We start from the raw sequence: 13,938 nt of genomic DNA on the forward strand, positions 1-13,938 counted from the left end.
GAGTTGTGAAAAATCACTGAACACCTAAAAGGGAATAGTAATTTTTAAGTCAACTTGATTCTTGAAATAAAGTTGCCATATTGCTCTAAGGAGTATTTTTGAGGAAATTCATTATGCTACATAAATGGCATTATATGAATATACTTGTAGATCTAGACCTTGAATAGTAATAACAGATATTTATTTGGATTACATTGATTGACATATAAAATTGTATTTTAGGTTAGTTTTGATTTTAGTGCAAACTCTTTTCTTTTCTGTAGTTAACTTGGAGGTGTTGTAATTTAAATAAGAACCATTTTTATAGTTTTTTTTATTTGAGAAAGCTCTCTTGCACCTCTTTGAAAGACTTTTTGCCCTGTGAAGTAAATATTAGTAAGTCACTCATCTTTCAGTTTTATTAATTCTTAACACCTTTTTTTTTCCCAATTTCCTCTTTAGGGGGATTACTGAAGCTCGTTTTGTTTATGTCTTTGTTCTTGGCATAGTCTTCACTGGCACTAAAGATTTACTAAAGTCACAGGTTATTTCTGCAGACACCAGCATGAAGAGTACAGGATTATGGGAAGTGTACAGTGGATTGGTTTTACTAGCAGCCCTTCTGTTTAGACCTCACAATTTACCAGTCTTGGTATTTTGTCTGCTGATTCAGACAGTGATGACAAACTATATCTGGAGACCTTTGAAATTTGATGCAGCACAGATTTCTGTCATGCACTACTGGTTTGGCCAAGCTTTCTTCTTTTTTCAGGTAAGCCTGCTACAGGAGTGGGAGGGGAAATAGTTTTTGAAAGAAGTATTGTTCATTGTGAGTAAAATGCCAACTAAATCTCAGAGTGGAAGAGTTTACTGAGTCTGCAAAAGTGTTTAACTTCTAACTGTATTATTAATGTTTCATTTTCAGAATCAGGGAAAGATACATACCTTGTTAACTTATCCTCAATGTAGATTTACACAAGTGTTAAAAATATTGGAAACCTATACCAGAGGCAACATTGGTCTGGTAGTGGGCCTCTTAAGTGCTGTTCTAGTGATAATAAATCTAAAAATTTCAGCTGAGTTGATTAATACTGATAAATTGTCTCCGATTCTTGAGGCTTACAAGACCTTTGGCAGCATCACAATAGTTCTACGTACAGTTTAATACTGAAGGTAAGTTCTGTGACAACGTAATGTACCGTATGAGAATCAGAACTAATTGCCATTTTAATTATATCAAATGATATCTTCATTCCTGAGGAACCTTACTAATTTCAATAACATAGTTGTCTGCATTGCAAATAAGTTTGCAATTCCACAAAAACTTTCCATATCATCGAAGCTGGAGAGGTTCTTTCCACTTTGAATAATGTTGGAAACTTAAGTGTAGCAGACTGTCATGAGAGGGCATTTGTTAAATTGGGTTGTTGGGTTGTTTCTGGTTTAGGAGGAGTGGTTTTCTGATCTCTTGCAAAATTTCAAGGTGAGACCTTTGTGGGCTTTAATTCTGAGGCATGGCTGAGTGTATTAAAACTGTGGTCAAGCCTAGGTTACCTCATACTGTGTTTCTGATTCTGTTAGTACTGACTGAGGATTGCTTGAGTTCACCCTGATTGTACATGTCGGGATATGAGATTGCTGATGGGGATAAGACTGTCACGATTCATACCTTCTTATCCAGTTTTCTTGCTTAGAGGATGTAACATTTTGTGGCTGAATGCCTTTTGTGTGTCTTGAATATTACTGTTCAGTAAGTAAGTTGTGCTTATGGCCTTCTGAGAGCAGCCCTTATTGAGGCTGGCAAGAGGCTGAAGGCAGGGCCTTCTCAGTACTGAGGTACTAACAAAAAGATGCTGCCAGAAATTTAACAGTGGATAGGCTGGCTAGAAAATCCTGGTTATGGGAAAGGGGCTGAGAAAGAATGGTTTTGGTGGTACAGTTGGCTGAGAATTTCAGAGATCCACCAAATCACAGAACATAGAGGCTGGAAGGGGCCTCTGAAGATCATTCAGTCCACGCTTCCTGAGTCTAGTGGCAGGTCAACCAGATCAGGTTTGTCTGGACTGTGTCCAGTCTGGTTTTAAGTATCTGAAAGGCTGAAGACTTCACAGCCTCTTCAGGCAGTCAGTCCCAGTGCTTGACCACCATCAGGCTTTTTCTGATGTTTAAACAGAACAACTTATATTACAGTTGGTGTGCATGGCTTTTCATCCTTCTGGTAGTCTCTGGTGACTTGAGAAGGTCGGAGTCTGCCTATGTCTTCTTTACTCACCCTCACTAGGTATTTATACACATGGCTAAACATCCCTGCTGAGCTTTCTCATTTTGAGAGTAAACAAACCTAAGTCTTCCAGATAGATGTTTCTATGACAGGTGCTTTGTTCCCATCATTATCCTTGTGGTGCTTCAGTGGACTTTATCCACTACATCCATGACTTTCTCAGGATGCTCAGAACTGGACCCAGGACCCCAGATGTTATCTTATCACTGCTTAGTAGAAGGAACGGAGCATCCCCTCAACCAGCTAGTGATGGTCTCCCTAATGCAGTTGCAGGTGCTGTTGGTCTTCACACAAAGGGCAGAGAGCTGGCTGATAGACAGCATGGTTTCCACCAAGATCCTGTGTTTGTCAAGCTTTTTTCAATACGGCTAGGCTGCGGCCTGACCAAGATTTGACATTTCCTTTTGTTAAATTTCTTAAGTTTCTCATCAGCCCATTTCTCCAGCCTTTTGGGGTGCCCCTGAGTGGCAGCAGACCCATCTACGGTATCAACCGCTCCTCTCGGTTCTGTGTTGTGTGCAGACTTGCTGAGGGAGGACTCTGACCTGTTGCTACGTCATTGTTGAAGATGTTAAACAGCACTGGGCTGTGTCAGGCCCTGAGATTGATCACTAGTGACTGGCCTCCAGGTGGACTTTGCGCTGCTGTCACAGTCCTGTGATCTCATCAGCTGAGCTGATTTTCAGCCTGCCTCACTGTCCACCTTCCTAGCCTGGTCTGCATCAGTTTGCCTGTGAGATGCTATGGGAGACGGTGTTGAAAGCCTCTCTGTGAGGTGAAAGTGCTTGTAGACCCTGTATCTTCAGGCCAGTATGGTATGATGGAACAGAAAACAAGGACTTTCTGAAATGCTGTGCCTGCTGTAGAAGTGTAATTGGGCAGGTTAATTTTTGAGTCGTCTCTGTTCTGAGTGCTGCAAAAAAATGGGGAATAACTTTTCTGGAAGACTTCCCATGAACTTGCAAAATGTGTTCAGCTGCTTCAGAAATTAGCTATTAGAGGCAGTCAAGAGCATGATACCTCTTTCCATTTGACTATGTTACATTAAGCTTCTTTTCTGTACCAATAAGAATACCAATCTGACAGCACGCGTCAAGTTTTTTTAATGGTTTTGTACTGGTGTTAGTGGGAAGACAGACATGTAAGATTTTTATTTTTAATGGCTGGGTTTTTTGGACTTTGAACTGTCCTTGCAATTATGGAGTTATTAGAAGACTGTAAGGATTGTTTTCCATTGTAATTGGCTGCACGTTGTGCTGTTGGATGTATTGCATTTTCAGGCCCCATCACCTGTCTGGCAATTTTCACTTTTCTCCTGAATGTGTTTCATTTGGAAGTAATAGCTTCCAGCACGATACAGATTTCAGTGAACTTGGTAATATTTTAAAGACTGGCTCAGACGAGGCAGTCTCTTGAATATAGATATGCTGTTGAATCAGAGCATCCAAAACTCAGAAAGCGGGAATTCTCCATTGCTTCGCTGGTAAGCCAGATTGCTTGATTGGTCGTTGTCCATCTCCTGTCACTCTAAGTTTTGGACAATGAAAGATGATGGTTACTTACAAAAACTTCCAGTAGAAGTGGACTACGTTTTTCCCCTGTGTTGTTTCCTGTGCTGATTTATTATTAAGTTCAAGATATGAAGCAGAGCAGATCCAGATGAGAAAGTGCCTATTTATGTCCCATCACGTGTCTTGTAAACACCGGCTTTGAAGAGATTACTCTGCATTTAGAAACGGCTTAGCAAAAATTTTGACAAATCTTCACTGTTTAGTGCAAGGCCCTTTAAAAAATGTAACAATTTCAGAAGAACTTTCCAGCAGCCTTTTGCAGGTTTTTTTAGCTATCTGCTTGGAAAATCAAGGCATGTGCCTCTCAGCGTACCCAAGACAGAACAAAATGGCAAAAGAATTGTAATAAAACAGGACAGATTTTAGAAGGAACAGTTTTGACTGTGGTCTATTTCTCTGTTTTGTCTGTGTTTCTCTATCTCTGCTTTTCGATTTTTGTAAGATACTAGAGATGTTTCAAAAATAGACAAATCAATTGTGCTAATGGAAAGAGTACTTTTAGGAGTCAAGAGAGTTGGAATTTTCCTCTATCCCCCACTCCTTAGAGAATAGGTTTTCAGTTCTCTTTTTAAAATACTGTAAGTACATTGACAGTAGGTGCCCTTTCTACAATGGAGATTAAGAGTCTACCGAAGTACCACTCTTCAGATGTTAGCATTGTTCTTTTATTCTCTGGTGAAAAAAAAAAAAAGCTAAAAAAGTGTTCTGAGGATATGGAAAGAACCAAATTGAATCATACAAGGCTATGAGGTGGAGGTTTTCCCCTTCACAATTTAAAACATTAGCTGATGTGCAAAATATTAGTGTAGAAGAGTAGACTGGTCAAGCTGGTAGCTCATAAGATTACAGACACTATGAAGGTACCTCAAAATTTAATTAATGCTCTTTCTTCAATTGATACATTTCTCTCAATTTATTCTGAGAATAGATTTTTCCTTTCTGGGACTGTAGATCTAAGGATGGAAGAAACTTTTTCCAGAAAATATGTTTAATTTCTTGCTCTTTGCATGTAGGTTTGTTCTTTGTGTAGCATTCTGATCTGCATTACCAGGGAAAATAAAAAACCTACAAACCCCACCTTGTAATTATTTTTCTTGGATGCTTTTAAGTTTCTTCTCTCCCTTTCTTTGAGTTCAGAGTTTGGAGCATGAATAACTTGTTGCAAGAGAAAAACTGAACGGTTTGTGTAGCTTAAAATCAGGATTGAAGCATTTTATTGATTTCTTGGTGACATAATTAACTGGCAATTATATATTAATGGTGCTTAATTAGCTAGAAGTCACTGAACTATAGATTCAGATCTGTCAGATATACAAGAAGTGAACACTCAGGAATTTCTGTGATTTTGATGATTTGAAAAAAGATCTAACACTCACTCCAAGACTCCCCCTACTCACAAACACATAGAGGTTACTCCCCCTTCATGTGTAGTACAAACATTTCCTCATAGGAATGCAGGTTCCCCTCTTACCTCACACCTCTTCTGACAGATGCAGGTACTTAGGCTTTAGGTATTTACATATATCTGAAGAGTATCATAGATGAGTGACCTCGGGAGAAGCCATAGATGATTTCACATGGTTATGTATGATTTTCAGCTTTTCTTTACCTGAGTGACGAGAAGTGGAACTCTGAAAGCACCCATACTTCTAATGATGTAGCTTTCTGGTTAAGTAGAAGATTTTAATTGTTTGAATCAACCATTTAATCTTATTTCTTTAGTTGTGAGAAAAACAGGAGGACCTTTTGTGGTGACAGCTTGCAGGTCACTTCCTTGCTTCTGTGCTTTCCACTGAGGAGACACCATTCTTACTGAGAAAATGGCAGGTGTCCCTGATATAGCAGCTACCTGTCTTGGTCATGACCATCAACAGTGAGGTATTACATTTTGCCTGACTATGGGAAAGGGTTGTATTTCATACAGAGTACCTATCATTTATTCTCAAATACTGAATAAGCATTAAGGAAGTACAAATGGGCTTTTTATGCTGGAGAAGTCAACTCAGGTTCACAGCTTCAATATTGACCTCTGTTCATCCTGTCTCGGTACCAGCTAGTCATTAATTTCCTACCTCTGGAGTGAATGATAGCTGTGTTTGAATGTTACGGGAGAGATGTGACAGAAGCACAACTATGTGCAAGATGTACACGGCTGGTGTAAATTTAAATGTCCTCCTTGACTTACTTTCCTCAAATTTTGTGGTTACTGAAGTTACTACTATTAAACTGGCTGGGTTCAGAGTGGTGCTAAATTTTTAATTTCCAGACAAGCCTAAAGATCTAGCATAGCATCCAATGATCTTAGTAGGTTTATTGTTGAAATACAGAAATTGAAAAAGACTGAAATTTGTTGTTGATGTAGATCAGAATAGACACTAAATTTAAATTGTCCTAGCTAAATGAGCAAGGAGGAGAAAAGTATAAACTAAATATAAACTCCTTCCATCTGAAAATAGAGGGATTTGGAGAACCACTTTCTGCACATGTCCTGGTATGCTTATGAAGAGAATGAGACTTCTTGTCCATGTTGCTGAGTCTTTATTAAATCTTGGTAGGCAAGAGGGTATGTAATGACAAAAACGGTAACTCTGTCTTGCAAAGTGTGGAATGTAAGTGATGGCCTTTTGAATATGATGGAGAGTAAAAATAGCCCTGTTCAGAATAGCATATTTAATGCATAAGGCAGGGTTCTTTTGGAAAAAATATTGTAGGTCCTTAAAGACTTTATGGAAGTATGAGGTCTGACATAAGAAAACCAAGACTGTGCCTATAACTCTTTGTATTTAACAAATAAAGAAAATCAACTATGATTCCCTTCAAAATACCTGCCTTCTGAGTTGATAAGCAGCTGCATACGATGCTGCCAACATTCAAAGCAATTCCGCAGAAATTTTCTGAAAGGCTGTTGAGTATCTCTCATTTTGCTTTTGTGTTCTGCTGTCAAAAAATGGGTTCTTTTGAGCAACAACCTGCTCTTTGGGAAGAGGGAGCCAGGTCTGGCAAATAGGGTGGGGTGGGTGCTCAGCACAGTGATGGTATTATTAGCTAAAAACCACTTCACAGACTGGCTCACACTGCCATTTTCCAACCAAGGGTAGGAAAACATCTCTGAACACACATCCACTTGCACTGAGCGAGGCGATAGTGTTGAGCCTTATCTCACTGTGACATGTTCGGTAACCATCTCGTTGTGTCTCTCCTCCCACTCTTGTTTCCTAAGATACAGGGTTGGTCTCTGTTTTTTGGAATGGACCCACATATGTGAAAATCGTAAGTGTACAGTGAAAGCAACGTTTATAGGAACAGGTACTATTTTTCATTTTCAGTTGGTATCGTTGATGACAATGGGGGATAAAATGAAGTGGTTGGGTTTGGAAGCTACTATTTTGATCTCAAGTAGAAGTACAAAAAGACCCAAAGTAAGTATGGGTTGAAAACAAATACCTTGAGTTTACACTCAAGGTTACACTTGTTTTTGCATTCTGCACTTAATCTGTGGGCCCTGAGAGCAGCACCTGCCTAGGAGTTCAGTTTAGCAGAGTTCAATGTCATCTCCTTCACTGAGAGGACCTGTTGAGAGAAAAGCTAGAATGGAGGGCCTGACCCTCCTTCTATTTGGGAGCTGCTTTTCACCTGCTGCTTTACTGCCTGTGCTGTGTCACAGCAGTGTTAGCAGTTGTGTTGTGTCACAGCAGTGTTAGCGGTTGTGTTTGTACCTGCCTCATACCTTCCTGATCCTGGTGTGGACCTGGATCTGCTGTCTGGTCTTTCTGGCCTAATCATGGACCTGCCTTGTCACTACACGCTTGCTGTTTGATCTCTGGACAGCATCTGGCCCCAATCAGTCTCTGGATCCAGTCCCAACCTGGACATGCTGTTGAACATTCCCACTCTTCCTGACTTACTGCTTTCACTTACCTTGTTTTCACGCTGATTTCCCAGCTTATCTACCCTTGCAGAACCAGCTGGCCCATCCTGCTGTCTGACAATGTGAAACTAAAAGGCAAATTTATCAAACAATTATATAGGAAGGCTACGCATTAACTCATTTTTTTTCCATCCCTGTAGGAATATTTTTTTCAATAGTAAGCAGTGGAAAAGGTTGCTTACGCAGATTGTGCTGTCGTCGTGCTTGGAGGTTTTCAGAGCTTGCCTGGATGAATCCTTTGTTATTTAGGTGGAGCTGGGGAAGACCAGCTTATTTTAGTAGTTAGGATTTTTGCTTTATTTATTGCTTTGTGTAAATTAATGAAGAGGAGCAAAGTTAAAAATACTTCAGCATTGTCTAACAGAGGTGAAATTAATACATTTAGTCAGAATGCTACTTATTCGTCAGGATATTATTGCAGACTTGAGAACCTTGTAATGTATTTTTCAATAAGCTTAAAAGATTGATTGTTTTCTTGTAAGTTCTGTTAGTACTAGGCTTGTAGTGACAGCATGAGGGGCAGTGGGTATAACCTGGAAAGGGGCAGATTTAGACTAGACATAAATAAGGAAGAATTTCTCCACGATGAGAGTGGTGAGACACTGGCACAGGTTTACCATGGAAGCTGTGGCTGCCCCATACCTGGAGGTGTTCAAGGCCAGGTTGGATGGGGCCTTGGCTATCCTGATCTAGTGGGAGGTGTCCCTGCTGTCACACCCCAAGGGAGACAGAATAGGACCCAGAACTGCATTTAAACATTTGGTTTATTACCTATAATGTTACAATTCTAAGTCAAGAGTATAAGCTTAAGTCTAGACCAATATTAGCATCCTGTAAGGGTTTGTGAGGGACTATACGGCCTGTCTATAGTTCGGTGATAAAGTACTTTTGGATGTTTCCATGAAGCTGCTGCAGGTGAAGTTTTGCAGATTCTCCGGTGCTCGGAGGGATTGGTGCCATGATGTTATGTTGATGTTGGTGGAGGTCTCAGACCAGCTGAGAGGGAGCTCTGATTAAGGTTTGCTCCTTCCATTCTCTTATAGTCCCTTGTGGGGTAATATCATCTGGCGTATCAGTCAGCCCATCTCCTTATCTTCTTTACAGTGGCAGGATGATAAGGGATGCAGTGGATTACTTCTTGTCAATGCAACCCCCACGAATGTGTAGAAATCTGCAAACTCCAGGGTCGTAGATCAGGATGTTTCCATCACAAAAAACTTATAGTCTAAATCATCCAGGTACAACACACTTAGATTTCTATTCACAAATCTTATTAAGACTTCTGTTTTGAGGATCGCCTCTGATTCTTTGTTCTGTGGCTCTGGTGTAATTCTGCATACCTATGTTGATACGTGGGAGGGAATGATCAGGGGCCAGTTTGGTCATCCTGATAGGCAAACCAGTGGCAGAGACATAATGGCTAGCTCATTCTCCCCGACTCATCCTTGTTGCACACATTGTCAACTTTGATGTGGCCACTGATGTGGAGTGGACACCAGACCTCTGTCTCGCTTCTCTCTCCACCCCACGTCTCAGCAAAGCAGCAGCCCTCTTCAGCAGCTTCAAGGAGGGGAGGGATATGTCACCTGTGCATGGCAGGGGGGTTGGAACTAGATGATCTTTAAGGTCCTTTCCAACTCAAACTATTCTATGATTCTGTGATTCTACACTGTATCTTTATCATTGCTACTTGTCCATCAGATACAGTGATAAATATCATGGTTCTTCCTTTTAACCACAACAGCTTCTAAAAAGTGTGTGTTGCTTAAATATATCTTAAAATATTTTAGTTACCTTGGATAAAAGCCCATAAATGAACAAAAATGTTGTGTATTTATTTGTCTTGGTTTTTTTTTTTTTTTTGTTCGCATCCTTGGAGCAGTGTATCTGCAGAAGAGGAGAAAGAAAATACAGTCTCAAAACTTTCAAGACATTTTATGTGTCCTGGTATTTTTTGTCACTGGAGGAGAACAGAGTAGTTTTGTATATTTTCAGAGCAATTTTTACCTCACTTATCTTGCCTTTATATAGAGGGGTGGACTGAGTAACATTTTGAAGTGGTTTGTAGCTTTCTCTTGTTCTGATTTCAAAGCACTGTAGAATAATTTACATTGTAGAGGACGTTAGAAGGCCCACATTTCAACCCTGTTCTCAGGCAGTGTCACCTGTGAGGTCAGACTGGATTGCTCAGAGTCCTGAAACCTCTAGAGGTGGAGACTGCAGAATCTTTTTGGCCAGCCTTTTCCAATTACTTCATTTTTCTCACCTTAAATATTTGCTTCAAATAATGTCCTCATTCTGTGCTTTTTTGATAGAATTTCAGTAACTAGAAAGGCATATAATTTTGTGAACTGCTCAGTGGAGATGCAGTAATAGGCTGCTGTGTTAAATCAGTCATTAAACAAGCCAGAAGCGTTTTGTCTTCCACCTCTGTACTTCTGTCAGTGAGAGTCATTGAGGTACTGCAGGTAATGGCTCAAATTCAGTGATTCATGTGGTATTTGAATAGTTTTTAGAAAAATCATTGCGCCTTTAGTTTCAGATTATTTACATTACTGTCTGTGTAGGAGTTCTACTCCATTACTGTAGCAATTATGCCAGGTAGTTTCTCTAGCCAGTGTTCTTATATTTGTGCTTCATTGATCTAGATCATGATGGATTATTATGGAACGCTTTCATGCAGTAGTGCGTTGTCTCCAGTTACTTTCTGCCCTTACCACAATAAGCTATTGCACTGTTTGAGATACTTGAGTGATACTTTAAAATAAGAGCAGACACTCTGAATTGTCAGTTATTTATGTATTGTGTAGAGTATTAGAAGTTATAAGCTATGGAAATCCAGTTCAAATATATTAATTAGTTTTGGAGACACATCTGTACATGGAGAAAAAGCTTGCTGCTCAGCAGGGCTCTTCAATAGTAGCTGTGTAGCCATCCATGAAGCTCAGTAGATTCCTGGTGAGAGTAGAGTGTTTGGACACTTAACTGTGTGCATCCAAGTGCACAGCATCAGAGCTTTGTGTGCATCCAAGTGTGTGCATCCTTGCTTTCCTTGTTCTACAGCTACATCACTTTAAATAAAGCCAAAGACAGCTGGAGCGAGCTCTGTGTGAAAAGAACCACAGGCAGCTGGTAAGAAGGTGGAAAACGCTGTTCCTCCTCCTGGATCCTTCCTCTGCCCTCACTACCTTCCAAAGAGAGTACATCTCTTTGCCCTGTTGTGTAGGAGCAGTGACATGCACTCCAAGGTGCTGCATTTATTCTTGCTCCTTCTTACATGTAACAGGATGTAGAGTTGCCCTGAGATGCCAGGGATCAACCATGTGAAAGAGATCTTACAGTTCAACGTGAGAATTACATGTCTCAGCTTTTCTGCTCTGTGCACATTATACAGAGGAGGAGGGGAGAGAAAATAAGTAGATGTGATGGGGAAAGACCTGTTGCTTTGGACAGGGATTGTGGAAAAAGAGGGCCCATTCTCTCCATACCTGTCCCTGACAAACCTGTGCTTGCTGGGGAACAGCACCCTGCCCTGCTTTCTGAGTGCTGCACTTGGCCTTTCTGCTCTTGCAGTGTCCTTGATCTATACCCTCTAAAACTGAGGAAAAGCCTTGTTTTACAGTATTCTTTTCCTGTTTCATCTTACAGGTTCTAGGGCACAGATACACTTTAGCTGCTTGTCATTAGTTATACTTTGCTCTGCTCCTGTCATTGCTGAACATTATGCTAAATGCATAAAAATGATTTATTACACTGATGCTGTGTAACAATAATTTACTGCAGTGGTGTATGGTGAAGGTCAAAATGAGGAAGATTGACAGTCACAAGTCAAGTTTTCTTTGCTGCATGATGCCTTGGTGAAATCTGTGCTTTATTGCCCTTTCACAGCTTCAGGCTGCCCTTGCATTCCAAGGATGTCTTCATGGGAGGACTCAGGGGGACAGTGACTACTGATAATGAGCTCTGAATGGTTTTGTCAATGTGGATGGCTTATTTTGCCTTTAGATTTTAGAGCTGTTTCAGGAGCAGGGTGTTTGCTGTCCCTGGTGCCTAGTTACTTATGTGCCTGAAAAGGCTGCCTATTTTTTGTGATTCCTCACTGGGGTAACTTGTGGTTTAAGAAGACTGCAGTCACTAAGGTGAGAGGAGACCAGGTCATAGGGCAATGGGGAGCTGCCACTCCTCATGTGCTCTGCTGGGACTGGGTCTGAGGCTGTCAGTGTTGACAGCTCTTACTTTTGGATTGTTCTGAGATTCTGCTGGGGGCAAAGGAGAGTTTGGTGGCTGTTAGAATACCAGTACTGTAGAAACCAATCAGTTTCTCCAGGTGTGGTGGGAGTATCTGAGAGATTTTGCATTAGACTGAGGAAACAGAACTGTGATGTGCTGAGCTGGGGAATATTCTGTCTTAATCACAGGGTGTATTTGCTGCTTTAGGCATTTGAGTAAAGTAAATTGCTTGAGGATTTTCAGTGGAAAAAAAATAGTTCAATCTTATATATCCCTTGTTTTTATATTTAGTGGTCTTAGTCACTGAAAAAGAAAACCAGGTAAACATGCAAGTCTTGGACAGGTCTTGATACTTTAATTGCTGTACATGTTTTTCTAGGTTTTAAATGCCTTTTATTGATCATTCAGGTTATCTAGGCTGACTTTTCGTCTGTTTCAATGCAGCCCTTTGTGGCATAGAGACTTAGGAAGCAGAAACCTCTCTGAATTTGCCTGTCTTAATCCAGTTACATGCAGCAACTTGTGTCGTGAAGCAGGCGGGTGGGCAGTGTAGTCTTCCACTGTAGCTCTCATTTAGAACCCTGTTGTCTCTTAAGGCCAAGAAATATTTATTTCCTAGATTAATTTTAGGCAACAGACCTTGGGTTTGAACCATGAGTAATAAAAAAATGCATTTTTTCGTTACTATGAAATCATTAAGTGCAGCTACTTGCTTTAAGCTCCCTCTTTTTTTTTTTTGGAATGTAATTTATTAAATAACAGTTGTGCCAATTTACAAGCAAAATAAGACAAGCAAAACACTATACTATTTATGTCTTTGTTTCTCTGTAAATCCTAAATGGAAGTTCTTGTTTTGCAGGCTGCTTTGTTGAAGCTCTGATGTATAGAGTATGGCTGTGCTGTAAAGCATCCTAAATAGTTAAGTCTTCACCTAGTGGTATAATTAGTATTGTTCTAATGCATTCTAAATGTTTAACTGGAAGTATTTGAATCTTTTTTGTTCCTGTTCTCAGGGAAATTCAAATGGCATTGCTACTGTGGATGTTTCAGCAGGATTTGTGGGCCTAGAGAGTTACGTGGAGATACCGGCTATCTTCCTTACAGCGTTTGCAGCATATGCAGGACCTTTGCTTTGGGCTATTCATCTGCTCTGCTACTTGAGTTCTGAACTTAGCAGGTAATCATGTTTCAAACTAAAGTAATGCTCCTCTATGTACTGCAGATATTTGTATCTTCCATATAGTGTAAGTCTTTTCAAACAAATAGTTCTCTTCACATAATTTTTTAACTTGGAAGTTGATTTCCTATTATGAAAATGCATGTTCTTTTTTGATATGAGTTTGTGTCACATCACTCTTCCAGTTTTATTTTCTCTGCAGAATTTTTGCACTGGGAATATATGTGTGTATGTTTTACTAATTTTGTTTCTTAACAGTGTGTCAGTGTGCAGTTCTAAATTACTTAAAAATTGATTACGTTTTGTTGTAACAGCATGTCCTGCCTGGAACCTGTTAAGTAGGAGATCTGAGACCTTTTTAAAGTAATAGAGCAGAACTCAAACTTCACTAATATACTATTCTTTGAATGCCTGTCCTTGTTTGGTATAGTTGCATACAACATTCTGTAAATAAAACAGATTTATTTTATTGTATGTTACTGGTTATTGCAGTCATTTGTAGCTAAAATATTTGTACTTTGGAGTACCTTATGTAGCAGATGGGTTAATGTGAAAATAGTTAGTACACTGGGAATTTTAAGAAGGCATTGTGTGGAAATACTCATGTAACTCGGGAGTGAGCATGTAAAATCCAATTAGACTCTCTAATACTGTATTTAAGTCATGGTCCAGGTCATTGAAACTGAGAGATGCAGTTGAAGTAGAGAGAGGGGTTGTAAAGTCTGTATCGTATAATATCAATGCACAAATGTAAAGATTTGATATGTCTTCA

General features: G+C 39.9%; 1 protein-coding gene across 3 annotated transcripts in view; it reads left to right on the forward strand.

Annotated features, from left to right (window-relative positions):
- The window catches only part of PIGG (phosphatidylinositol glycan anchor biosynthesis class G (EMM blood group)), an 87,950-nt gene that overhangs the window by 41,789 nt on the left and 32,223 nt on the right, over positions 1 to 13,938 (forward strand). For 2 of the 3 annotated variants that reach the window (XM_069880665.1, XM_069880666.1), the window contains exons 11-12: positions 442 to 751; positions 13,003 to 13,166. In XM_069880665.1, coding sequence (XP_069736766.1) covers positions 442 to 751; positions 13,003 to 13,166 — 474 coding nt within the window. Of the gene's footprint in view, positions 1 to 441; positions 752 to 13,002; positions 13,167 to 13,938 lie in introns of those variants that run through there. The other variant, XM_069880667.1, reaches the window with a different exon arrangement.

This window comes from Phaenicophaeus curvirostris, chromosome Z, assembly GCF_032191515.1.
Source record: "Phaenicophaeus curvirostris isolate KB17595 chromosome Z, BPBGC_Pcur_1.0, whole genome shotgun sequence".
Classification (NCBI taxonomy): domain Eukaryota; kingdom Metazoa; phylum Chordata; class Aves; order Cuculiformes; family Cuculidae; genus Phaenicophaeus; species Phaenicophaeus curvirostris.